Genomic DNA, 25,018 nt, shown 5'->3' on the forward strand with positions numbered 1-25,018 from the left:
AGTTATCTCCCTTGTTTTTCTGATAACGTTCGTAAAAGGCTACAGATGTAAATACTTTGATGTAAAGAATAATCCTACAAAGTTTCAATCACATCCGATGAACTTTGTCAAAGATATAAAATGTCTAATTTTTCCTTTGACGCTGACCTGTGACCTTGAAAAAGGTCAAAGGTCAACGAAACCATCGTTAAAGTGTAGAGGTCATTGGAGGTCACGACTAAACAAAATATGAGCCGGATCGCTTTGATAGTTTCCGAGAAAAGTCCAACGTTAAGGTGGTGTCTACGGACGGCCGGCCGGCCGGACAGACTAACACTGACCGATTACATAGTCACTTTTTCTCAAGTGACTCAATAAAAATGTTTCTTTCAATGTTGAATGACAAAAGCTGTAAATGCAGAGTTCGGAATTTTTTTTCCATCATATACAAAAAACCAGTGCCCCAGTAAACGGACAGGAATGCACTTTTAAAGAAAAGTTGTTAGGAATTTTTCTTGACATATTTTTTTCTTCAACCGACCGTATTGAATGTACTTTAGAAAAAGCCCTACAAATTAGGACTAAATCGTATGGGTTCCCAGGTCTGTGTAACATTTCATCTCTCACCCCTGGTTACATATCGGATGAAGATGTTCACCATCCTCGTTTCAAACCTTGCTTTCAGGGCGAGTCATTCCTTATTACAAACCTTTTTCCCTTCGCATGTAGTACTGTGCTGGTGTCAAGCCTCTCTTCGCTCTAATTACTTCCCTTTACACTTAGCTGATGATGAGAAATGAAAATGTAAGGGATGTCATGAAGGGCAAACCTGCCTCAGAGCTCAACACCTCTGATTACTTCCCTTTCCACTTAGCTGGTTACTTCCCTTTACACTTAGCTGATGATGAGAAATGAAAATGTAAGGGATGTCATGAAGGGCAAACCTGCCTCAGAGCTCAACACCTCTGATTACTTCCCTTTCCACTTAGCTGATGATGAGAAATGAAAATGTAAGGGTTGTCACGAAGGGCAAATCTGCCTCAGAGCTCAACACCTCTGGTAACCAACTGAGCCCAATCCAAGCTTCCACACAACTGACTCAATATCACAAGTATCAAGAACGATGCATACCAAAAAATTAGGAAAGAAGAAAAACAATAAAAAGAATTTCACAAGCAAGGTTGTGATGGTTTGTTTTTCCCTCCAAGGACTCAGACCCTCAACACATCAGTAGACGGGGTTCTACCTACAGAACAAACCTGCATTTCTAATCACTTTCCTTACCCTGTACCACAGAATGGAAACAAGGGACATAACTGTGCTTAAAAACAACATGGTTCATAACATGTGGTTACTTCCCCTGACAGTTGCACTTTCACAGCGGTGAACAGTTGCCTCCCTTGTCACAAGCCTACATTCCACACTCCAGCCACAACTCCCTGACACTGGTCCCCAGTAAAAAAGCAAACACAATGGGAGGATCTGTTAAAAACAAAATTCTAGGAAAGAAAACCAGCAGCCGACTGAAAACCAACTACACAATGGAACGCACAACATAAATTGCATCCGAGCTACCTCCATCAATTATAAAAATAAAAAAAAACAAGCCTGAAAACTCCTCCTCTTGTAAACAGAAAGGCAGTATAATCATATCCATTCCCAGGTCAGGGAGAAGGGTGGGCTGTTAATTACAAAACCCATGGGAGATAAAATCTGTATGGCATCTGTAGGAGTTTACCTTTGGGTCAAAAAAGAAAAAAATGTGTCCAGAATGTGTTTCCTTGCAAGGACGCTTGGTTTGCTCCTTAGCAGAGCTGCAGGAAGATATAACCAATCTGTACACAATGGAAAAAGCAATATGGTGCCATACTGGGATACACTGCTGCCAGTCATTTAATATGGTGCCATACTGGGATACACTGCTGCCAGTCATTTAATATGGTGCCATCCTGGGCTACACTGCTGCCAGTCATTTAATATGGTGCCATCCTGGGCTACACTGCTGCCAGTCATTTAATATGGTGCCATCCTGGGCTACACTGCTGCCAGTCATTTAATATGGTGCCATCCTGGGCTACACTGCTGCCAGTCATTTAATATGGTGCTATCCTGGGCTACACTGCTGCCAGTCATTTAATATGGTGCCATCCTGGGCTACACTGCTGCCAGTCATTTAATATGGTGCCATACTGGGATACACTGCTGCCAGTCATTTAATATGGTGCCATACTGGGATACACTGCTGCCAGTCATTTAATATGGTGCCATACTGGGATACACTGCTGCCAGTCATTTAATATGGTGCCATACTGGGATACACTGCTGCCAGTCATTTAATATGGTGCCATCCTGGGCTACACTGCTGCCAGTCATTTAATATGGTGCTATCCTGGGCTACACTGCTGCCAGTCATTTTTACACCCCCGGTATAGGGGTGTGTATAGGATTCGGTCGATGTGTTTGTTTGTTTGTGTTCGCATATAGATCTCAAGAATGAACGGACCGATCGTCACCAAACTTGGTGAACAGGTTCTATACATTCCTGAGACGGTCCTTACAAAAATTGGGACCAGTCAAACACACGGTTAGGGAGTTATTGGTGGATTAAGATTCTACAAGGACTTATAGAGGGACAGGACATATTAATGGTCAAAGGGAAATAACCTTCTCAGTTGGTGGCAGTGAGAATGGTAAGGACAGGGGTGTTTTTCCTACCTCGGAGGAATTTCTTGTTGTTGTTGCTTTTTGAACACTGTAATATAAAAACCAGAAATTGTATCTCAAAAAGAAAACTTCTTAGTGGATGATTTTGTACTGGCTGTACAATGCGGCTTTTTAAAACCTTTTCTTATAGAGGGGTTGTCTTGTTTCACCCCTCAATAAATTGCTGAACTTTCTGTCAATAACCTTACACTTTTCTTATCAAAGATATACTTTACTGGGGTAGTGTGACTAACGCTCAATTAAGGGTAAAGGCAGGAGAAAGTCATCAGTTGTCTATCCACAATAGGTAGTTTTGATTGGTTATCTGTATCTACTGTATCTACTGGCCGTATAAAATTTCATCTCACACGGCATCACTGCAGAGCGCCTAGAACTGTACCCACGGAATATGCGCGATATAAGCGTCATTGATTGATTGATTGATAGTAGTTCTTGTGCAATACCATTTTTCCTAATACAGGTGTCAATCCATGAGTGGACAAATTTTTTTTTTCTAACTTCATTTTGAAGGGTACGATGACAAAAAGCTCTGTGTGGAGGATTACTTAGAAACTTTCACAATGTCATGCCTACAGACAGGAAATACATCAGGTGGAGTATTGGATCATTACAAGTATTTGTTCAGAAGTTATGCAATCTTCGAGAAAACCTTTTGAACCCTGTAACAGGGTTTTTCACTTACATCAACAAAATTCACGACTTTGCATGTATACACATTTTTGTTACAAGTAATGCTAAAGTTTCATTAGAGTATGACCAATGGACTTAATTTGCTAGTCGGGACACTCATGGGAAACAAGAGAAGCATATGCTTAGATTCCCCATTACAGTGGAACCCCCTGTTTAACCCCCCCCCCCCCCCAAAAAAAAAGACCAACTCCCTTTTCTGTTCATAACCACTAACAAACAAAAAACACTGATTTCCTACCCATTGGTCTGTTCATAACCACTGTAAACTTAACAGAAAACACTATTTCCTACTCATTGGTCTGTTCATAACCACTGTAAAATTAACAGAAAACACCCTTTTCCACTCATTGGTCTGTTCATAACCACTGTAAAATTATCAGAAAACACTATTTTCTCTCTGTTCATAACCACTGTAAAATTAACAGAAAACACAATTTCCTATTTATTGGTCTGTTCATAACCACTGTAAAATTAACAGAAAACACTATTTTCTACTCATTGGTCTGTTCATTACCACTGTAAAATTAACAGAAAACACTATATTCTACTTATTGGTCTGTTCATTACCACTGTAAAATTAACAGAAAACACTATTTTCTACTCATTGGTCTGTTCATAACCACTGTAAAATTAACAGAAAACACTATTTCCTACTTATTGGTCTGTTCATTACCGCTGTAAAATTAACAGAAAACACTATTTCCTACGTATTGCCTACAATTTGATCCTGATGCCAACAGACTTGTTAATTAACTAACCTCATACTCAACAGCAACATTAACACATACCCCTTCTTTTTAGTGCGTGACCCAGTAACATCAAATAGAAAAGATCGACACAAGGCTGACCAAGACAAAAAATGTGCACTTGGACACTCGAGCGACTCATAGGTAACCACTGGCCTATCCGAGACTAAATTTTCCCCAGACATCAAGCTGTGACCTCCAATCAATCTATCATTATTTTCATGAAGTGGACCGTTTCCTTGATAGCTCAGTGGATATTCTTAGGAGTGATAGATCTTCTGTAGCAATATTGTCATGCTGTGAACTTGAAATTCGAGAAAAAGCCAAATTTGTCTGAAAATCATCCAAACTAAAATCATTTAAACCAATTTTAATTACATAAAATTTCAAGGCTCTAGCTTTAAAAACAGTAATTGCCAACATCATTTTCTTTTTTTGTCTACAGCAGACAGACGGGCCCAACACTGATTATTTTTAAGATGCAACCCATGACAGTTCACTTTTTTCTATCCAGAAGATTGCAAAACATCTAAACAAATACCTTTAATGATCCAACATTTTACCTGAAGTATGTCTCGTATGAAGACAAATTATGCTGAAAGTTTCACAGCAATCCAACCGGTCAGTGCTGAAATGCAGAGCTTTTGTTCATTGTACCAATTGACGCTCGCTCATGATTTCGACACCTGTATCAGTAGAAATGGAACAACACAATACTACGCAAGATCAGTCAACAACCTGTTCTTGAAAAATAATTAACGTTTCTCCTCATATGTAAAAGTTGCGTCTATCCGGAGATTTCAACAATTCATTTGGTACCGTTTGCTGTCGGGGCGATTTCTTAATTTGAGCAGCAGTCATTTGACCCAGTCAAAATACAAGAAATGTTTGATCCGCAAAATGTGCCAGATAGCCAAGTGAAGTGCCTTTCAATGGCTAAAACAAAATTCAATGAAATGAGAAGGGAATGAATGTTTTAAGTTGGGTACAACAAGATATGTTGCAATATTTTTTTTTTGCGAAATGTATTAAAAATCAAAATGTGCTGTATCAGTACTTAACGACAACAATTTTTGTTAATGCAATTTCTCAAAACTAGCACAGGATAATCCCACCTTTGACATACGGCACAGTTGGCCTAGTGGTAAGGCGTCCGCCCCGTGATCGGGAGGTCGTAGGTTCAAACCCCGGCCGGGTCATACCTGAGACTTTAAAATTGGCAATCTAGTGGCTGCTCCGCCTGGCGTCTGGCATTATGGGGTTAGTGCTAGGACTGGTTGGTCCGGTGTCAGAATAATGTGACTGGGTGAGACATGAAGCCTGTGCTGAGATTTCTGTCTTGTGTGTGCATGTGGCGCATGTTATATATCTAAGCAGCATCGCCCTGATATGAACCGTCGTGGTCGGCTGGGCGTTAAGCAAACAAACAAACAAACCTTTGACATCTATTGCCTAAAATATTTGATAATGGCCTTTTATAAATCTAAGGTCCATTTTCATGTTAATCAAGGTATATAGGCTGTTGTCCAGTGGCTGTTGTGCAAACTTTGTCAACAAAAATCCTCAGTGGGACCGTGTTCCAAATCGCCCCAACCTTATTGGGTATAGAACGGTTTATTAACATTTCACAGGAACGAATTCTGTAACTGATGCACAAAAAAGAGGTGCAATATTTTTTTAGGGGCTATCTTACAAGTCAAATTCAAAATTGCAATAAAATTTAAATTAATAAAAAACAAGAAGAGCAAACGCTCGATCGAGTCACTTTCGCAGTTCTGAATATTATATGAGGCATCAGATGGACAGGAAGAAATTGCTATTCACAACACAATGAGTCACGTTCACATAAAATTTGAGCCCGGTCACTTTTATAGTTTCCGAGAAAAGCCCAACGTTAAGTTGTGTGTTGCCGAACAGAAAAGGCTAGTTATCTCCCTTGTTTTTCTGATAACGTTCGTAAAAGGCTACAGATGTAAATACTTTGATGTAAAGAATAATCCTACAAAGTTTCAATCACATCCGATGAACTTTGTCAAAGATATAAAATGTCTAATTTTTCCTTTGACGCTGACCTGTGACCTTGAAAAAGGTCAAAGGTCAACGAAACCATCGTTAAAGTGTAGAGGTCATTGGAGGTCACGACTAAACAAAATATGAGCCCGATCGCTTTGATAGTTTCCGAGATACTTTGTCAAAGATATAAAATGTCTAATTTTTCCTTTGACGCTGACCTGTGACCTTGAAAAAGGTCAAAGGTCAACGAAACCATCGTTAAAGTGTAGAGGTCATTGGAGGTCACGACTAAACAAAATATGAGCCCGATCGCTTTGATAGTTTCCGAGAAAAGTCCAACGTTAAGGTGGTGTCTACGGACGGCCGGCCGGCCGGACTAACACTGACCGATTACATAGAGTCACTTTTTCTCAAGTGACTCAAAAAACTGCCGGTGTGGACACTGTGCAAAAAGATTACTTGGGAATATAAATTTATTACGATAAGTAGGTAACCGTATCTACGAGGTGACCATCTTTACGTTGGTGAAAATGATGTGTGTTTATAAGTTTGGTGTCAGGTCCAAGTTCTGCCTCAATCAAGACACTTGACCCATACACTATGTAACACAAATCATGAACAGGTAAAACAAGACGCTGGTAGAAAAAGTACATTTATCCTACAACCTAAAAATGTTCCTTTTATTTTTGTCAAGCCAGGTCACAAAACTAAAGTTAGGTATGTAAAATTGAAAGATCTCACTTCTACAATATAACAGAAAACCTCAATGTTTAGTTATTTGATCAGACAATCTGTTGAGACAATCGGCCACCTGTCCATACTGACTGTTACTTCTCAGAAGAGACAACAAAAGGGGCTTTATGGCCGACATAAGGCTCTATGCGCTGTCTATGCATTAGAAATAAGAGACTTTATGGAGTCCACCGACTTTGTCGTGACATCAAATTAGGCTCCTATGAAGGGGCCAGGCATTGGGCTCCTGTTCTTCACAGTTATGATAAAGATTAAAAGGTTAAAACAAGTCGAAATGTTGAGACTGCTGTGGGAAGGAGACCCGTGATATTGTTGCATCACTCCCAACTGGTTACGGAAAAAAAAATCGATTTACTCTCCAGAGAAGAAAACAAAGACATCCTGTCAGGGATAGACATCGACTGCTTAGACCAAGGGAGGCATCAAACACCACAAACACCTGCCTGCAAGGGAAGACCACCTCCGCCAGTGGACTGGCACCCAGGAAGTTAGCTGGGCTCAGCTGGAAACCAGATTCCTACTTTGTGTGCAGCATGGACACTGCACGCTTGCCAGTCTGTAGAATGTGTACGTGCTAGTCCTATGGTGTGTATCGTGGCCAACGTGCCGGACAGTTGGTCCGCGTGGTTACCTTGAGCCGTTTCACAAAGCTGTCCAAAATTACACTTCACCATTTCTTTAAAACTAACACATACCTGCAACCCCCTCCCCCCCCCCCAAAAAAAAAACCACTTATAAAATTTGTTGGGTTTTTTTTAACAAGAAAGGTAGATTACTAAAAAAAAAGTTTTTCCCAGTCCACCAAAGCAGAAATACAAGCATTTTAACCAGGGGGAAAACTGCCACCAACCTGCCCCTCCCCCCCACAAAACTAACAAGACATTAACATGATTCCCACTCCACCAAAGCAAAAATGTGGAGTATTTGAATCAGGGAGAGTGAGGGAAAGGGTGTACTCAGAATGCCAAGAAATTTTAAAGGGCACCTGTAGAAAATGGTATCCCTGCCACAAGTTAACACTATGGTCACCCCCCCCCCCCCCCCCCCCCCCCCTCAGTCTTACACACCTCACAACACGCATCTCACGGCGTCTTCACGTTTCTCACTGCCTGTCACACCCAGCACAAGGCAACTCTCCACTTCTTGTACATACTTTTTCTTTTTGCAAAACACTTGTGAAAAAACTCACGGCAACCACACGCAGCAAACTCGTGACCTGCTCGCAACACAACTGGTGTCAGTCACTCGCAACAGCAGAGACACCTTTCTACAAACCACGCCACACCATCTTTCTAAAAAGTCAATGCCAAGCGTACGCTTTCTTTAAACCACGCCACACCAACACACTGTCTTCCATCAACATGGAGCCACAAACAGGCTTTGCGCTCGCAAACAACCATCAACAACAACCGTCTTCTCAAACACGCATAGCATTTCAAAACACACACAAACACAACGATGCGTGCTCACACACGCATATAAAACACACACATACATATGTGCTTGCACACGCACAAAACATACATATGTGCTAGCACACAAAACACACATACATATGTGCTAGCACACACAAAACATACATATGTGCTAGCACACACAAAACACACATACATATGAGCTAGCACACACAAAACACACATACATATGTGCTAGCACACACAAAACACACATACATATGTGCTTGCACACGCACAAAACACAGATATGTAGACGCTCACGCAGCCAGGCACAAAGCAAGGAGTCGCTCACACACTCACAGAGCTCTAAGTTTCATTACATCATGTCTTCCACAGACACATGTGAAGCAATGTCAACTAACTGTGGATGAAGAACAGGGCAAAGTATTGACAGTGACAACACACACCACACATGACAACATCCACTCTCCTCTCAACGTCCTTTTTTCTATCCTTACACGGAAAAAAAAAGAAAAGTTATTCTTTACCAAAAGCCTCCCTAGCTGTTTGTTTTCAACAGTCCAGCAGTGAGTTATTTCTTCTAAGGCAAAGCCTGGCCATTGTAGCCTAGTGTAAGAGGATGTGTTCCAAGGGGGAGGAGGAAGATGCAGTCTCTCTCTCACCACAATGTACAATGCCTTCAGTCAGTCAACCTCAAGAGCACAGGCACAGCAAACTAAAAACACAAGTACACATGCACTCTCTCTCCACTCGACAGTGGCAAGGGCACTGTAACAATTGCCTCTCTTCCTCTTCTCTCGCACTACTAGAGTGCACTTGTTGTCCCATCCCGGGTGCGACTGTACTCCACCTTTCCCCTGTCCTCCGTGAGGAGAGAGATGAATATTTACAGGGCCAATGATAGTGTGGACCTCCCAACCCTTGTCAAACAATTTGGACTTTTGGGGCATTTTCAGCGTATCAAATCGCGCTAAAAATGTTCAATCTTACCCAAGAATACACGTTGAAATGACCAATTAGAAAGCAGGATTATAATTGTGTCCATTAGCGTCTGCATTGCCACTTTTCAGTGTGGACAGCATTTTTGTAATGCATATTCTCACCGATACACTGCGTGAGAAGCGGTCATGTGTACCAAAATTCCGAAGGAACTTGAGCGTAGCAATTTTTGGCTTGGCGTACAAGCATAGCAATTTTTTATATCCTGTAGCATGCAGACCTGGGAACCCCTGTTTTGCACTTAAGAGTATTCTCAAACAAACTTGGTGTATTTCCAGAAAAGTGAGCGTACTCCATGATTCAAACATACTTCACATGCGTCCGTCGCACCGTTAATTAAGTTTACTAATACATTTAAAACAAATGCTTCTTTCAATGTTTTCGGACAAAAAAATGTAATCATGTGTCAAAATAATGGATTGGCTTTGGGATGCGTTAACTGTGAAGAAAAGAAGTCTTGGAATTTTTCTCATCGTACTTTTTTCCCACCGAACGTACTGATCGTATTTTAGACAATCATGCGTACAAAATACAGCGAAATCGTATGGGTTCCCTCCCAGGTCTGAGCATGCTACGCTAACAGCTCTGATTGTGCCTCCAACAAGAGGGGAGAGATTGGATGGCAGGATAATGGGTATTTACAGTGACAATGATTGTGCAACTTCTACTTGTGGATGGGAAAACAAGTGCTTACAGAAAAACTTATCTCTCTCTCTCTCCGCACCAACAGTTGACAATCCATCACTGCAGTCTTTCGCTCGACACAGTTCTCACTCAAAGATCTGCAGTCTTTCGCTCAACACAGTTCTCACTCAAAGATCTGCAGTCTTTCGCTCGCCACAGTTCTCACTCAAAGATCTGCAGTCTTTCGCTCAACACAGTTCTCACTCAAAGATCTGCAGTCTTTCGCTCAACACAGTTCTCACTCAAAGATCTGCAGTCTTTCGCTCGCCACAGTTCTCACTCAAAGATCTGCAGTCTTTCGCTTGACACAGTTCTCACTCAAAGATCTGCAGTCTTTCGCTCAACACAGTTCTCACTCAAAGATCTGCAGTCTTTCGCTCGCCACAGTTCTCACTCAAAGATCTGCAGTTTTTCGCTTGACACAGTTCTCACTCAAAGATCTGCAGTCTTTCGCTTGACACAGTTCTCACTCAGATCTGCAGTCACTGTCCACCCCCCCCCCCCCCCCCCCATAGAGAACTTACAGGTGACTACCACCCCAACCTAACCAAGGGCCTCTTCACCTGGTCACCCCAGACCAACCTAACTCCCGGGTGGAGACAGAGTACGGAACGTCAGTGAACAACAGCAGAAAGGTACAACAGAAATGATCGCATACTTCCATGCGAATTTGTCAAGCACAATATTAAAAACTGAAAGAAAAAAAAAACCACACACCTCAACGCTTCCAGGTCTCGTAATACGACCCAGAAAAACTCCACCCCGCAATCTCCCGCACCATTTTATCGCCCGCAGCCGCCCGCTCTCAGCCCCGCGTGCCCATTAGTTCCACCCCCCTGAGCGGCCCCCGTGCGAGCCCCAGCCAGAGTAGGCCCCCGACGTGGTGGAGTCTGTGCCCCACCACGAGTTGCCCGGGGTGCTCTGCTGGGTGGCCATGGCCTGTTGACTGCCGAAACCCTGGTTGGCCCCCTGAGCCTGCTGGTCCGTGGCCCCCGCCTGCTGGTTGGGCACCCCCATCGCCCCCCACCCCGCGCTCTGACCCGACAGCATGGCCTGTGCCGCCGCCAGCATGGCCGAGTTGAGCAGGTTCATGCCCAGGTTGTTGGGGAGCGGCCCATCACCGTTCCCCTTGCCCTGCCCCGGCCCACCCCCCCGCCCTAACCCACCTTGGCTGCCAAAGCCGCCGCCTCCGCCACCTCCCTGCTGCCCGAAGCCGCCACCACCGCCAAAGTTGGCTTTGGGCCCCCCCGATTTGTCAAAGCTCTTGGGCGCTGCATTGCTGATGTGCACCGACGTGCCCTTGATGATGTGGTCGTCCCCACACAAGGACTGTGCGATATCAGCGTCAGCGAAAGTGACAAAAGCAAAAGCGCGGAAAGGTTTGGGGATAAACACATCCACCACCTCGCCAAATTTGCAAAAGTAAGAGCGAAGGTCGTCGGTGGAGATGTCCTCTGTGCAGCGACCAATGAACACCTTGCGGTTCATCATCTGGTTCTGGCCCTCCTGCAACACACAGAGAGAACATACCGTCACAACGCTGCTAAGTCACGCCCTGCTCAGCACTCTCACACTGGGCTAACCCATACCCTTAACTACACTATACTCTACTACACATAGCTACACTATACCCTACTACACATAGCTACACTATACCCCACTACACATGGCTACACTGAACCCTCACTATCATTTTTAACTTCTCGTCTAAGCTAATTTTTGCAAGAAAACGGATGAATACCAAAAGTGAGGGAACAAAAACCCAAGTTCCACGCGATTCTTCCCGCACGTCGTTTTGCGTAGACAACGCTACTTTAAACCCTGTGCCGTCTTTTGACAGGTGGGCTGTTCAGTTACCAACCATTTCTCTATATTTTCCCGATCTTGTGGCTTTTGATTTTAGATTTTTGTAATTGACTGCCATGTCTCCAAGAAGCTCCATTGACTCGTTTTATTGGTTTTTTTCACCAAAACAAGACAGTTTACACAGATGGACAGTGTTTCTCCAAGACCGCGCTAACGGTGCAGGTGAACATTGACTGTCAAAATTTGAGTAAAATGTTATATATTGGTAAAAAAAAAAATACAAGTGGCATATAATAGAATTCTGGCGGGCATGAAATTTAAAAAAAAAAACCTAACATTTATACATCGACCAATTGTTATCTCTTATTTTAGTCCTGGCTATCCGCCTATGAGTTTTTGTGGAACTCCGATGTGACATGGCTCAAATAAAGTGATTTTTTTTTAAAATTTAATATATGTAAAGTGTGTAATCCATCACCCCTTTGATGAGCAGTTGTTGATTTGCGAAATGTGTCGGTTGCTGATGCTTACTCTTCACATTTAGTTCAGTTGACGCAATGTTTTAACAGACCAGGAACCAAGACGAGTTGTGCAGCATGTGTGCGTATGTAAAGCAATTTAGAGAAAACAACTGGAACGATCTTTATGAAACTTAACAAGAAGAGCAAACGCTCGATCGAGTCACTTTCGCAGTTCTGAATATTATATGAGGCATCAGATGGACAGGAAGAAATTGCTATTCACAACACAATACAGATGTAAATAATTTGATGTAAAGAATAATCCTATAAAGTTTGAATCAAATCCGATGAATAGTTTCAGAGATATGATATTTCAATTTTTTTCCTTCAAGACATACCTGTGACCTTGAAAAAGGTCAAAGGTCACCAAAGCAGACGTCAAAGTGTAGAGGTCACTGGGAGTCACGTTCACATAAAATTTGAGCCCGGTCACTTTTATAGTTTCCGAGAAAAGCCCAACGTTAAGTTGTGTGTTGCCGAACAGAAAAGGCTAGTTATCTCCCTTGTTTTTCTGATAACGTTCGTAAAAGGCTACAGATGTAAATACTTTGATGTAAAGAATAATCCTACAAAGTTTCAATCACATCCGATGAACTTTGTCAAAGATATAAAATGTCTAATTTTTCCTTTGACGCTGACCTGTGACCTTGAAAAAGGTCAAAGGTCAAAGGTCAACGAAACCATCGTTAAAGTGTAGAGGTCATTGGAGGTCACGACTAAACAAAATATGAGCCGGATCGCTTTGATAGTTTCCGAGAAAAGTCCAACGTTAAGGTGGTGTCTACGGACGGCCGGCCGGACAGACTAACACTGACCGATTACATAGTCACTTTTTCTCAAGTGACTCAAAAATGACTGGACCTGTCAACTCCAGGTGCGGTCCTGATTTGGCCTATATTCGCTGGACCCAAAAAGCAACAGCTATCAAATCAAATCAACTCCAGGTGCACAGACCTGTCACCCCCTGGGGCTTTCAGTTTACCTCGGGCAGCTATCCGTTGGAAAACACAAAGTTTCATCAACTTTCAGACAAGGAGTCAAAAACTGAACATTTTTTACGAGTAAATTTCGGCTGCCTCCGGGCAGGCCTTAGTCGGCCAGGCTCACATCAGGTCCTGCACGTGAACTTTTTCGTCAAAAACCTACATGGAAATCTATCGGTCTCCGGGAGAGGGAGAATTCTTTCTGTTTTTGAGTATTTTACGTCAAGACTTGTGTGTGATGGTGAAATAAAATTGTAGAAGATGGGTATGTTGGTCTATTTTGGCATACAGCCCACAGCCTTTAGCCTCGGAGCGTGATCATGGAAATGTTAATTACAATTTGGAGGGATATGACAAACCGCATGCAGTTTCGTTTGGCACGCAACACTAAGGGTACGTGTAGACATCTGTGAGATAGTTGGGGGAAGCGCCTGGCTGTTTATATCGTAATCTGCAACAAAACGACTAATCCAGACCTGTTTACCTTAAACCCGAGGCAAGAGTACTTTCCCAAAAAGTTGAGTGTATTTTTCAAAAAGTTGGTGTACTTTGCAAGCAAAGCCATATGGGCTAGGGAAAATGTACGCGTGGGTGCAAACGTGTCTGTGTAAGAATAGCATGTCTTGTGAAGACCTTCAGAATTTAACTCCTTCCAATACAACAGGAACAAAACAATTTTATTTACCTGTCAGTGTATAGCATTATAACCAGTGTCTTCCAAACAGATTGATAATGAAAAGATGAAGTTCGTGAAATAACATCTGCGGTTGACAGTGGCAAGTTCAGTTTTACAATCATCTCAGAAAACATTGCTTCAGCACGGACTACAGCCTTTTCTTCTGGCAGGATTTGCTTTGCGGGAATGAACTTCATAACTCCTTAGCAGATTTCAGCGGATTTCTTTGCAGCAACCTTGTCCAGGCGAGTTTTGGAACTGCAGTGTCGTTCGATGTCATATTTCCCAGCATGGGCAACGGAGAAATCTGATTTACAATACTTGCAGTGTGCATGACTTTTTCCCATAGTAGATTCAACAATTCCTGGCTCTTTCTTATATTTCTCCAAGAAAATATGCTGCTTCTGCTGTTTAGACTTGGTACAGTCATCCGAAACTGGCACATTTTACAGCTTCATTTTGCCACAATTGTCGGGACGATCGCACGTGCTAACTGAACAAGGTTTCCACAGCTGAAGACTCGCTGTCATGGTTATCTCCCTTCGACCGAAACCGGTATCAGTTGTACCATCCCGTAATCAGCACACCAGCACCGAAAAACGTATTCTGGATTTTTTCTTATGCGTATTTTGTGTGTGTGTCGCGTATTTGCGTACCGATAATAATTTGGCGTACACAATACGCCCAAATCGTACTGGTAAACAGGTCTGCTAATCTTTGCTCTCAAGGCTGTGACATACCGCACACAGCCTTTAGCCTCAGAGCGTGTTCATGGAAATGTTAATTACAGTTTGGCGGGATATGACAAACCGCATGCAGTTTCGTTTGGCTTGCAACACTAAAGGTATATGTAGACGTCTGTAAGATAGTTGGGGGAAGCGCCTGGCTGTTTATATCGTAATTTGCAACAAAACGACTCATCTTTGCTCTCCATATGTGACTTAAACACTGCATCTTTTAACATACAAATTCTCTCAGGTGATACCCCGACGACTTTTTTTTCGACTACTTTTATTTCAACTAATCTCTTTACTCGGCGCATTACTTTAACAATTTGACATTTTTTTCACACGACTTCATTTTAAACGCTTCACTTCACTGCTACCCAAGTCTGCACTATTTTCTTCAATCTACGCCTTGTTTATAAAACACAACCCGGTTACTTTTTAACTTCTGACTATAACCAAGTTATGATGAGGGGAAAGTGAGCATTGAACAAACCATATCGCATAACAGCCCTGTAAACATTCTGGTCAAATGTAAAACAACTTTCCGTGTTACGATAGAGACACTTCACATGCACAATCTACCGTCTCATTTTTTTGGGCCATGTTCTACCGACACTAAATCCAAACTCCCAATTTGGACACGCAATATAGTGGTTCATTCCGCCCGTCTAGACATGTTTCAACCTAAATTCATAAGAACCTGCGTAACTTGAACTGACTGATGGCAAAAAACGACACAGAGCATACGAAAGAAAAAAGATTGATTATAAATAGAACACTGGCGATTGAATTTCAATAGCAGAGAAGAGTGGAACGTTGGACTTGGAGTCGGATGTAAAGATGAGACATTTGCTTTATTGTCCATTTCTAAGGACACACAAAGACAAAAATAATGCACTTTTGCTTGAAACATCACAGCTCACATTTAATTTATCCACTCTTGTGTAACATCGATTGCCAAAATCTTGCTACTAGCGACAGTGAAAAACTGCAAAAAAGACGACAAGATTCCACATGGAAAAGCCAATTCATCGCTGACCGCGGCCTAGTTGCTATGATATCTCGAGTGCTTTGTGTGTATAAATGAATCTGAAAGTCACAACACAACATAATTTGTTGGCGTGGTTGTATAAGCAGAGATGGCAAAATCTGCAACATTTTACTTGCAAGCTGGACGAGTCACTTCAACAAAGTTACTAGCCCGCCTGAAATTTCACACCACATGAAGCGTTAATATCAATGACTGTCAGATCTGTATTTATCACACAAAATAGCGGTGGTCTGTACGATCAACAACTTGATCGAGCTCAGCTGGTGTCTTGTCTGGCTTTCCTTGCATAGTTCTTCACCGCAATTTTGCTCCAAAACAAAACGCCTTCATTTTCTCTTTGTACGTTTTAAGAAATGTTGAACAAATTAATCCCCACCATTGTCTTCCCAACCAATTAACGCACCACTCTCCTCTTTTCTTGGAATGTTACCAACTAACGCACCACTCTCCTCTTTTCTTGGAATGTTACCAACTAACGCACCACTCTCCTCTCTTCTTGGAATGTTCTATCTTTTCACATTCTTTATCTGCTTGTTGTTCTTTTAGCATTAGTCATTTCAAATTATTTTTCAGGGGGATTCATCTTTTCATAAATAATAAATATGTAATAAGACACAGAAGTGAAAGTAGAAACGGCCCCGACGCGGTCCGAATGAAACCTTTCCGAGCACAGTGTCTACCAGCACGGCGGACTTATAATCCGGCTGTCAAGGGCGGTTGACCTGGCTATTCCTGTCAAGACCTTCTCAAATTGCTGGCTGGCTATTTGACTTTTTAGAAGTTAAGTTGCCTGGCTGACACGTTGTTTTTTATGTGGCCATCCACAATGGTGTCCATATGAGCCTTTCTCCACACCTAACAGTTCTAACTTTGTACAACTCCATTGCTAACCGTAACAAGCCACTATTTACCTTAAGTCTTCTTTTCAAATTATATCTTTTTCTGGAAACATGGGGCTCAACCGCCGACACTAAAATTAACTTGCTTGCTACATTTTCAAAATATTCATCGGACAGCAGATATACCTGGCATGTTTCATGATGGAGGAATAAAATCTTCCACTATAGCCTCAGCCCCTGAGCTAACCCCACCTCCTCATTCACTCAATCCAAATGTCACACACATGCTCCCCCCCCCCCCCCCCCCCCCCCTGCACCTTACCTTGCACCTCACAACTGCTCACACAGCCTGCCTCTTGTCACACTGAGCTAAACACCATTCAACCCCTTTCACTCACACACCACACAGCTTAACACGCTTCAATCCCGGTCACACACACACATTCACTGCATGTCACTCACACACACATATCCAGCCTGCCTCTTGTCACACAGCTCAACATTTGCACTCATTACTGCCACTCACTTACACATATCCAGCCTGCCTCTTGTCACACAGCTCAACATTTGCACTCATTACTGCCACTCACTCACACATGTACAGCCTGCCTCTTGTCACAGCTCAACATTTGCACTCATTACTGCCACTCACTCACACATGTACACACACAGCCACTGCTCCCCCTGGACACCTGGCCTGAAGCAACAAACATGGTTAGAACTCCACGTCCCTGGCCGTGGGACGCTACTCTGTGCACACAACATCCTCATGCACAGCTTCGCCTCTACCTCACCGTTACCCAAGTCCAAATGATGTCATGTACTCAATAAAAAACCTCTGTCTTTCGTTTGACAAGGTACACAGTACTCAATAAAAAACAGCCGTCTTTCGTTTGACAAGGTACACAATGTGAGGCAGCACAAAAAGGCAGCATGACATGTTGTTGTGTGCACAGAGAGGGTGTAGTCATGAGCGCACACAGCTTCAAGGGACCCCCGGGAAAGCTACACTTCCATAGACTCTCCTACACTGCTCAGTCTATCCCTAACAATATCCTACACTGCTTGGCCTATCTCTATTCCACTGCTCTGCCTTTGCCTTACCACTAGCTGTCCAATTTCACAAGGTCACTACGTCATCATTGCTAAAGGATTTAAGGTAAACAATTTGATGGATGAGGGGACTCTTACATTTCGAGTTTGAGGAGCCCAGTATTGCTGCCAGGGGTCACTTTCGCTGCGCTGCGCACTACTATGATCCTGGAAGACAACCAAACAAAATAGTTACAGCCACAGCCGTTACATTTCAGCACAACGCTCGTCTGCTTTACAAGCTGAGTGGTCACACTCCACAGCATCACCCTCCAATCAAAACCAATTATCTCCAATATCCTTTGGGGAGAAAAACAAAATACATGTTGCTGAGCTCATCAAGGTAGACCACTGAACTTGTAAACCACTGGAGCAGTAAAGGATACCCACATTTACATTATTGAATACAACTTGTACTAAAAAAAGGAATCATGGCTTGTGAGAATAATCAAAGTCTAGTTGCTGTGGGTTAGTGGTAACTCTGCATAGTAAAAAATCATTTGTTTTACACAATTCTTACCCCTGTTTCCCCACAAGGATAACAACTTTCCTGTGCATCATGCTTTCTCGCAGTTTGACACACTCATACAATACATTGTGTCTCTCCAAAATTAAATGTACAACTACAAATTTTGTATAATCAAATATTGAGAAAGGAAAAACTTGTGCTTCTCAGTTGTTCATTGGGTCAAACGCTCTGTTAACAAGAACTAACGCACACAAGAACTGTGCATGAATTTACCAGCAGCACCAAAAATGTATCTCATTCTCATACCTCGTTACACTTAGCTACTCTTGAGCGTTGACACCCCAGGGTATTATACGCAGGGGGGACACAATGCCATTGAAAGGCAAATGCATGCACAATGACATCAAGTTGAAGACTGTGCAAGCCAACAAACTGACCAGTTAAACTGTACTAGCCACTCCTCTTGATGGAAGCTGAGAAAAACGCCATGAAGCCACAGCAACCATACTATGTAGTTACAGCCAGACAGGAGAAACATTGACCTGAAAGCTAACTGGAGCCAATAAGCAGCCATGTAAAATCGATCCAAGTCACCATGTGCCCTGAGTCTGCAAGAAACACATTCTCTCCACACAACAGGTTATGGGACAAAACACGAAGCACTGAGCTTGGGTACACATCTCAGTTTTTGTCTGCACCCAGAGTTCACCCTTGTAGATATTGTATACATTCAACCTTGTCAATCACCCTCCCTTGCAAAGTTATAATGATCGACCTTGGGTAAATTTCATTCATGGGGTCTTCTCGATGATGGTTGATTCATGGGGTTGAATTACTTTGAAATAAAGTTATTCAATCTTGGAAATTTGCTTCATCACAAAATGTTCTCATTCAAGGGAAGTAACAACTCAGTGGATTTTTTTTAAGGAAATAATTTTCAGGTGAACCATATCAAATTCCACCACGAGGTTCCTTCACTTGCAAAAACCCTACATGCTTTTCTCTCAAGTAAGCCTTCAGTTTGACCGGAAAGCAACGTTTCAGTCTTTAAGAAATAAGGCACATGGAGACAACGGTGGGACTCGCGCTATTTATCAGTATTATTATCAATAAATATCTACCATGAAAGCTGGGCGCAAACAAAAAGTGAGACGGTAACACCTGAAAGGAACACTCTCTCTCAGGGCAACAGGTTACAAGTGCAGTGCAAAGCACTGAAAGCTCACCTTCGAGTTGGGGATGGTGACGTCACACCAGCGTCCGTCGATCATGTGGCGTTGAGACATGCACTTCACCTGGGACTCGGGCTCACCAAAGCGGATGAAGCCAAAGCCCTTGGACTGCCCGGTGCGCGTGTCTCTCTTCACCTGCACAAAGCAACATGTCACAGTCAGTTCTGTACTCGCACCCGCCTCATTCCTCATTGGTCAGCCATCATGCTAGATGAACACTACCATGCACAGACAAGTGTTTTCGGTTAAAAATGCACCTGGATCTATGTACCAATTCCTCTTGCATTTTATCACTGACATGTTCATCCGGGTTGTAGGTACCAGCAAGACGATGCCGCTATAAAAAAACCAGACTCAGGCAGTGAGAATCTGGGAACGAGGATACACTTTCTTTCTTTATTTATTTGGTGTTAACGTCGTTTTCAACCACGAAGGGTTATATCGCGAAGGGGAAAGATGGGATAGAGCCACTTGTCAATTGTTTCTTGTTCACAAAAGCACTAATCAAAAATTTGCTCCAGGGGCTTGCAACGTAGTACAATATATGACCTTACTGGGAGAATGCAAGTTTCCAGTACAAAGGACTTAACATTTCTTACATACTGCTTGACTAAAATCTTTACAAAAATTGACTATATTCTATACAAGAAACACTTAACAAGGGTAAAAGGAGAAACAGAATCCGTTAGTCGCCTCTTATGACATGCTGGGGAGCATCGGGTAAATTCTTTCTCGTCCCAACCAATATGGGACTCCCCCTAGCCCGCGGGGGGTCGAGGATACACAAAAATGTCTAAAAATGACCTATGGTTTACAAACAATACTCTGATTCTGAAGATGGAGCACTAAGAATGGCTCTGAAATTATGTCTTGGGGATCTTGAAAAAGTCTCAAGATTCTCATGGGTGAGAACAACATCAGATCTGCACAAAACAAATGTGCTTAATAGTACAGTTCCCAGTCGCTGGGGCATTGTCCCCTTGGTACATCACTGATTGTCACAAGACTTACATGATAAAACTCGCCGACCAGGTGTCACACCACAGATAAAACAAGCGTGTCAAAGACATCGATCAGAGAACACTGCATTACAATGAACAGACCTGCCAGGCATGGGAATTGATTGAAAGAAAAATCTCGGAAAACTAAGTCCGTCAGAACTCATCTTTTCTTCCTCTTGTCGAGATCTGAAATCTAGTTTAAAATCTGTGCAATCTGGTAGTGTGTATCATGAACTTTACACAGGGTTAAGCCTGGGAGAAAAAGGCAATGGGACATTTGTCCCGCTCAACCAAATTCTGATGGGACATAGTCTAAGACAAGACGCGCTAAAGAGGCACGTATGCGTCTTGACCAAAGATGCAAAATGGTGCCATCTGAGAATTAGCCGCTATATCGTGTTATCTGTGAATGTGTCTGTATCACTGTATGTGTGTGTAATCTGATGTAAAGTGTACATGCGCCCTTTGACCCACTGAAGGGGGAGTTGTGATGGGACATTTTCAGAATTAATGTGCCAATGGCGCACTAGTAAATGAAACCCTGTTTACACAGCAAAACACCTAACCAAATAGCCAGTAACCAACAATCATTTGAATCCATTTACTAGTTAATTTATACTATTTAAACTCACTTCACATGGGCGGCCTTTCTCGCACACAAAAAAAGGGTAGTTTTTTTTAGTACATTAGCCATACTAGGCTGTTTCAATTATCGTTCCTCGATTTTTATTTTCTCGAAACAGGATCATTTTCTCTCTTGGAAATCATCAAATCTGAGGATAATTTCCTTGCCTGCGCCAACCCTTGTGTAACTTTTCAAAATAGATCATCAAGTTACCTTTTGACTTCTTCACGTTTGCAAATTTAGCAGACCATCAAATAAAATGTATTTCCACATCCACAATTAGGCTATCCCCCTGCCAGATTCTTTACATTTAGCAAAAGTAAATACAGAAATAAAAGAGTGCTTGCAACGCCACTTTTTAATGTGGACAATGTTTTACGACACAAATTCTGACGGCTACACAGGGATGTCGGTAGGGGTCGGACATCGGACATATAACAATGAAAATCCCCAATTCACATTCCCGCATGTCGGTCAGATGTCCTATCGTTTTAGCCTGAGCGTGGTCATTGTCCGATATGTACTCCATTTTTTTCAGACAGCGCGATATTCGTTTATTTCCATTTCAAGATACAAATATTCTAAAAGACCGAGCGCTCTCGTGTTCAGCTGACACTGAAGTTGCCAGTGCCGCGTGCGGATCTTTTCTTTTGTCGGGAATTCCCGAACCGTTTGCGGTATGCGCCGTTTGGGTATAACCGTCTCGGTGCAGCGCACTGATCTAAAAATAGTGGATTATTTTTTAGATCAGTGCATGCTACAGGAGACAACTCCAACTGACTAAATTTGTCGTCTGCTTTTGTTTTCGATACGAGACGAAGCACTGAATTATGCCGCTGAAAAAACCCCACCTAAAGCCTGCAAAAGATCAGCATTAGATCAAACCGATCATTTTGTTTTTCAACTTTTATCCAAATCATGCAGTTTGTAGTCAAAATAAGAGATCTAAAGTTGTTCATGTTGGTTTCTTTTTTGTGGTTTCTTTGAAACTAAACAAATACATTATACGCACACTGTGTTGATGTATTTACTATAATACGCGATTGTGTGTGTGTGCGCATGACTTTGGAACAATTCCATGGAATGTGTTATAAGCTGTTTGGCGCAAATTCATAATGTCCTATTACACTTTCTGAAAGCGGTCAAATGTCCTATTGATGCTGAAGAACAACATCCCTGGCTACACAGTCACAAAAAAAAAGTGTAGCATGCTTGTAATAATTTTCTTTGAGTGTAGGAATTCTAAGCTATGCTTCAGCGTAACCAGATACTGACCTGTACAAGCAGGAGCTCTCCAAATTGGCTGAAGTAGCTCTTGAGGTCATCCTCTGTGCTCTTCCATGGCAGGCCCAGCACGATCAGGTCCGAGCACACCTTGCTTGTTGTCCTCTTCATTTTTGCTGCTTGGCTGTCGCCAAAGCCATCCTCTCCTTTCCGCTTGTTTTGGTCTGCTGTAAGCCAGTCCAGTACTGATAAACTATAGGTGAGCGATCATGCTATATAAACACTATGCTACTAAGAAAACCGAGAGTTGTTTGTCAAAAATTGCAACTGGACCGATGTGCAAATTACGTTGCATTTTATTTGTCACTGTGCCAAGATATTTAAATAATTACAATTTACATCAAACAAATTGCATCAACCTAAAGATGACCAACAGTGGTTCCTGCAACGTTCCAGATCCCAAGCTAAACTTGCGGCCATTTATCCCAGAACAAAAGCAAGGGGATGCCAGTTAATCCAACAACCAGCAGGACTGTGAGACAGTTACCAACAGTAACACTTATTTCTACTGGACCAACTGGTCCGACGTTCTACCTGGCCATAGAACACTTTTCCGAGGGATGATCAACTTGATTGACATAAATCTTAGGCAGCATTAAGCCTAAGGTACTGGCACTACCAATCTTTAACAGAAAAAAACATTCCTTGACGGGCACACATACAGAACACGCACCTCACGTGAGAGACAGAAAGGCCGAAGAGTTGAGGGAAGACAAGACAAAGAACAATTTCTCAACAATGCAAAGAAAACAATGTAATACGCACTTTTCGGGAAGACTGCGATGTACTGATGATTTCCCCACAGTCCATCGGGGGGATACAGGACACCATCGGCAAGACGAATCCCTCTGAATGCACCGGACTCGGCTTTGTACTTCAGACCACTTGCTGAAGGAAACTGCGCCGACAGTGTCGTCAACAACAACGTTCCGTCATCTTCACTGGGGATTTCAATAGGTTCGTCGCTGACATCTTCACAAACCTGAATAAACTGGGACATCTTTGCTAATATTCCGAAGTTGTTACAGAAAGGAAATGCACTAAACAGATGAGTTTTCGATGCGGTTCTACCGGCGTAGAAAGCGTGCTGTCAAAGATGGCGTCGGGAAAGGAAGACGCCGTGCAGCGGGAAGCGTAATGCGCGTCCTTTGCATAAATTAACGGCTGCGCATGCTCAGAGGTTGTAAAAGTGCTACACGATTGGTTGGTATGCGAATGAAATACTGAAAACAATAAAAACTATTTGAAGCACACTGAAATAATACAAGTGAATGTAATACTGTCAAATAAACAAAAAAGACTGTTTCGAAATGATGAAGATGAAACAATTCCTCGGAGTACTATTGGTATAAGTATTAAATATTCACTCAGTATGTCACCAGCCGAAATAGCTCAGTTGGGAGAGCGTTAGACTGAAGATCTAAAGGTCCCTGGTTCGATCCCGGGTTTCGGCACGGAAACCAAATCCGGCGGTTGGTAATTTTTTTTCTCCAGCGTACATATTTCTATCACCTCCGAGTCGAAAAGTGTTTCGCCTGTTCCATATTTTTCCAAAATGATTTGTTACCATACTGACAACTAAATGATCTAAATTTATAATAATATTATAAAATCATACTGACAACTCAATGATCATTCATTCGCACGGCTTCATGAGGAGTGGACGTAAACTGATTCTATCAAGATAACGGTTTTGTGTGAATATTTGTTTGTCTGTTCACCTAAAAGATGTATTCAGTTTGGACCCTAGTTTGTGAATAATAAAGTTCCTCAAAGCTAATCTTGTTCTTGTTCGTGCTACATGCCTTTTTGTACACGGAGCAATACAAAAATAGTAACAAAACATATAACGCAATAATTGACCAAATAAAACAAAAATTGGGGAACAAAATTGAGCCCAAAGCAATATAAGAGGTAAAATGTGGGATTATGTGAAGTTAATTACACATTAACATGCTTCCATTTGAAACTTCTCGGTCTTCATCGTGGATTGACGCCCTCACAAAGTCTTATTGAAGCCCTTCCTCGCTTCGCTCCGTCGGGCTTCAATTAGCTTTGGTCGGGCGTCAATCCACGATGAAGACCGATGATGTTAAAGTCAAATCTGCAAAGTATGTTTTGAATACTCGATAAATCAAAATCAATACTAATTGCAAAATTCGAAGTGCTTTGGATGTCAACAACAGATCATTATTTAATTAATTATTTTTATTTATTTATTTAATTATTTTTTATTTAATTATTTTTTATTTTAAAGTGGTTAGGCAGTTTTAAAGGTTTGTTTTTATGTTAGTTCAGTGTTTTGTTTATCAGGAAAAAACAAAATGAATAGAGCTTGTCGCGCAAAATTTTGAGATAACGACTGAAGTTTGAGCATTGGTATGAGATTTTTTCACACAAACCCTACTGAAGAATTTGTGATATTTTATTGTGAATATGTTAACAAAAAAACAATCGGATGATCACAAACTGAAGAAGAGAAATAGGGAAGCAAAATAGAACATCAAACATAAAGATTTTACTGGTGAATTTGGAAAAAAAACCGTATGTATCCATTTTTGAAGCCCAATTTGAAGCATGGAACACAGTCAAACATAAATTAAAAGTGTTAAAGTGGTTACAGTGTTCAGAAATAGTGTTAAATAACAAGTTGAGATATCCCTCTTCACAAATTTTAAAAGAAATACACCTCTTGTCGCGCAAAA

At 42.0% G+C, this 25,018-nt stretch overlaps 1 protein-coding gene and 1 non-coding gene across 8 annotated transcripts in view; one reads left to right on the top strand and one right to left on the bottom strand.

The window, feature by feature from the left end:
- Window positions 1-23,448, bottom strand: part of LOC138951160 (TAR DNA-binding protein 43-like) — a 34,848-nt gene extending 11,400 nt beyond the window's left edge. For 2 of the 7 annotated variants that reach the window (XR_011451023.1, XM_070322799.1), the window contains exons 1-5: window positions 23,079-23,445; window positions 22,305-22,480; window positions 19,398-19,538; window positions 17,802-17,870; window positions 11,173-11,512 (exon numbers count right to left, since the gene is read on the bottom strand). Coding sequence is in view for 6 of the 7 variants with exons in the window: in XM_070322799.1 (XP_070178900.1) it covers window positions 11,173-11,512; window positions 17,802-17,870; window positions 19,398-19,538; window positions 22,305-22,480; window positions 23,079-23,313 (961 nt within the window). In the remaining variant the exon portion in view is untranslated. Of the gene's footprint in view, window positions 1-8,045; window positions 11,513-17,801; window positions 17,871-19,397; window positions 19,539-22,304; window positions 22,481-23,078 lie in introns of those variants that run through there. The other 5 variants (XM_070322800.1, XM_070322804.1, XM_070322801.1 and 2 more) reach the window with 5 other exon arrangements.
- Window positions 23,449-23,694: 246 nt separating this feature from the next.
- Window positions 23,695-23,767, top strand: Trnaf-gaa (transfer RNA phenylalanine (anticodon GAA)). Its single transcript has one exon. It is a non-coding gene; the product is annotated as a tRNA-Phe (tRNA).
- Window positions 23,768-25,018: the final 1,251 nt, after the last annotated feature.

Source organism: Littorina saxatilis, linkage group LG16 (genome assembly GCF_037325665.1).
Source record: "Littorina saxatilis isolate snail1 linkage group LG16, US_GU_Lsax_2.0, whole genome shotgun sequence".
NCBI classification, from domain to species: domain Eukaryota; kingdom Metazoa; phylum Mollusca; class Gastropoda; order Littorinimorpha; family Littorinidae; genus Littorina; species Littorina saxatilis.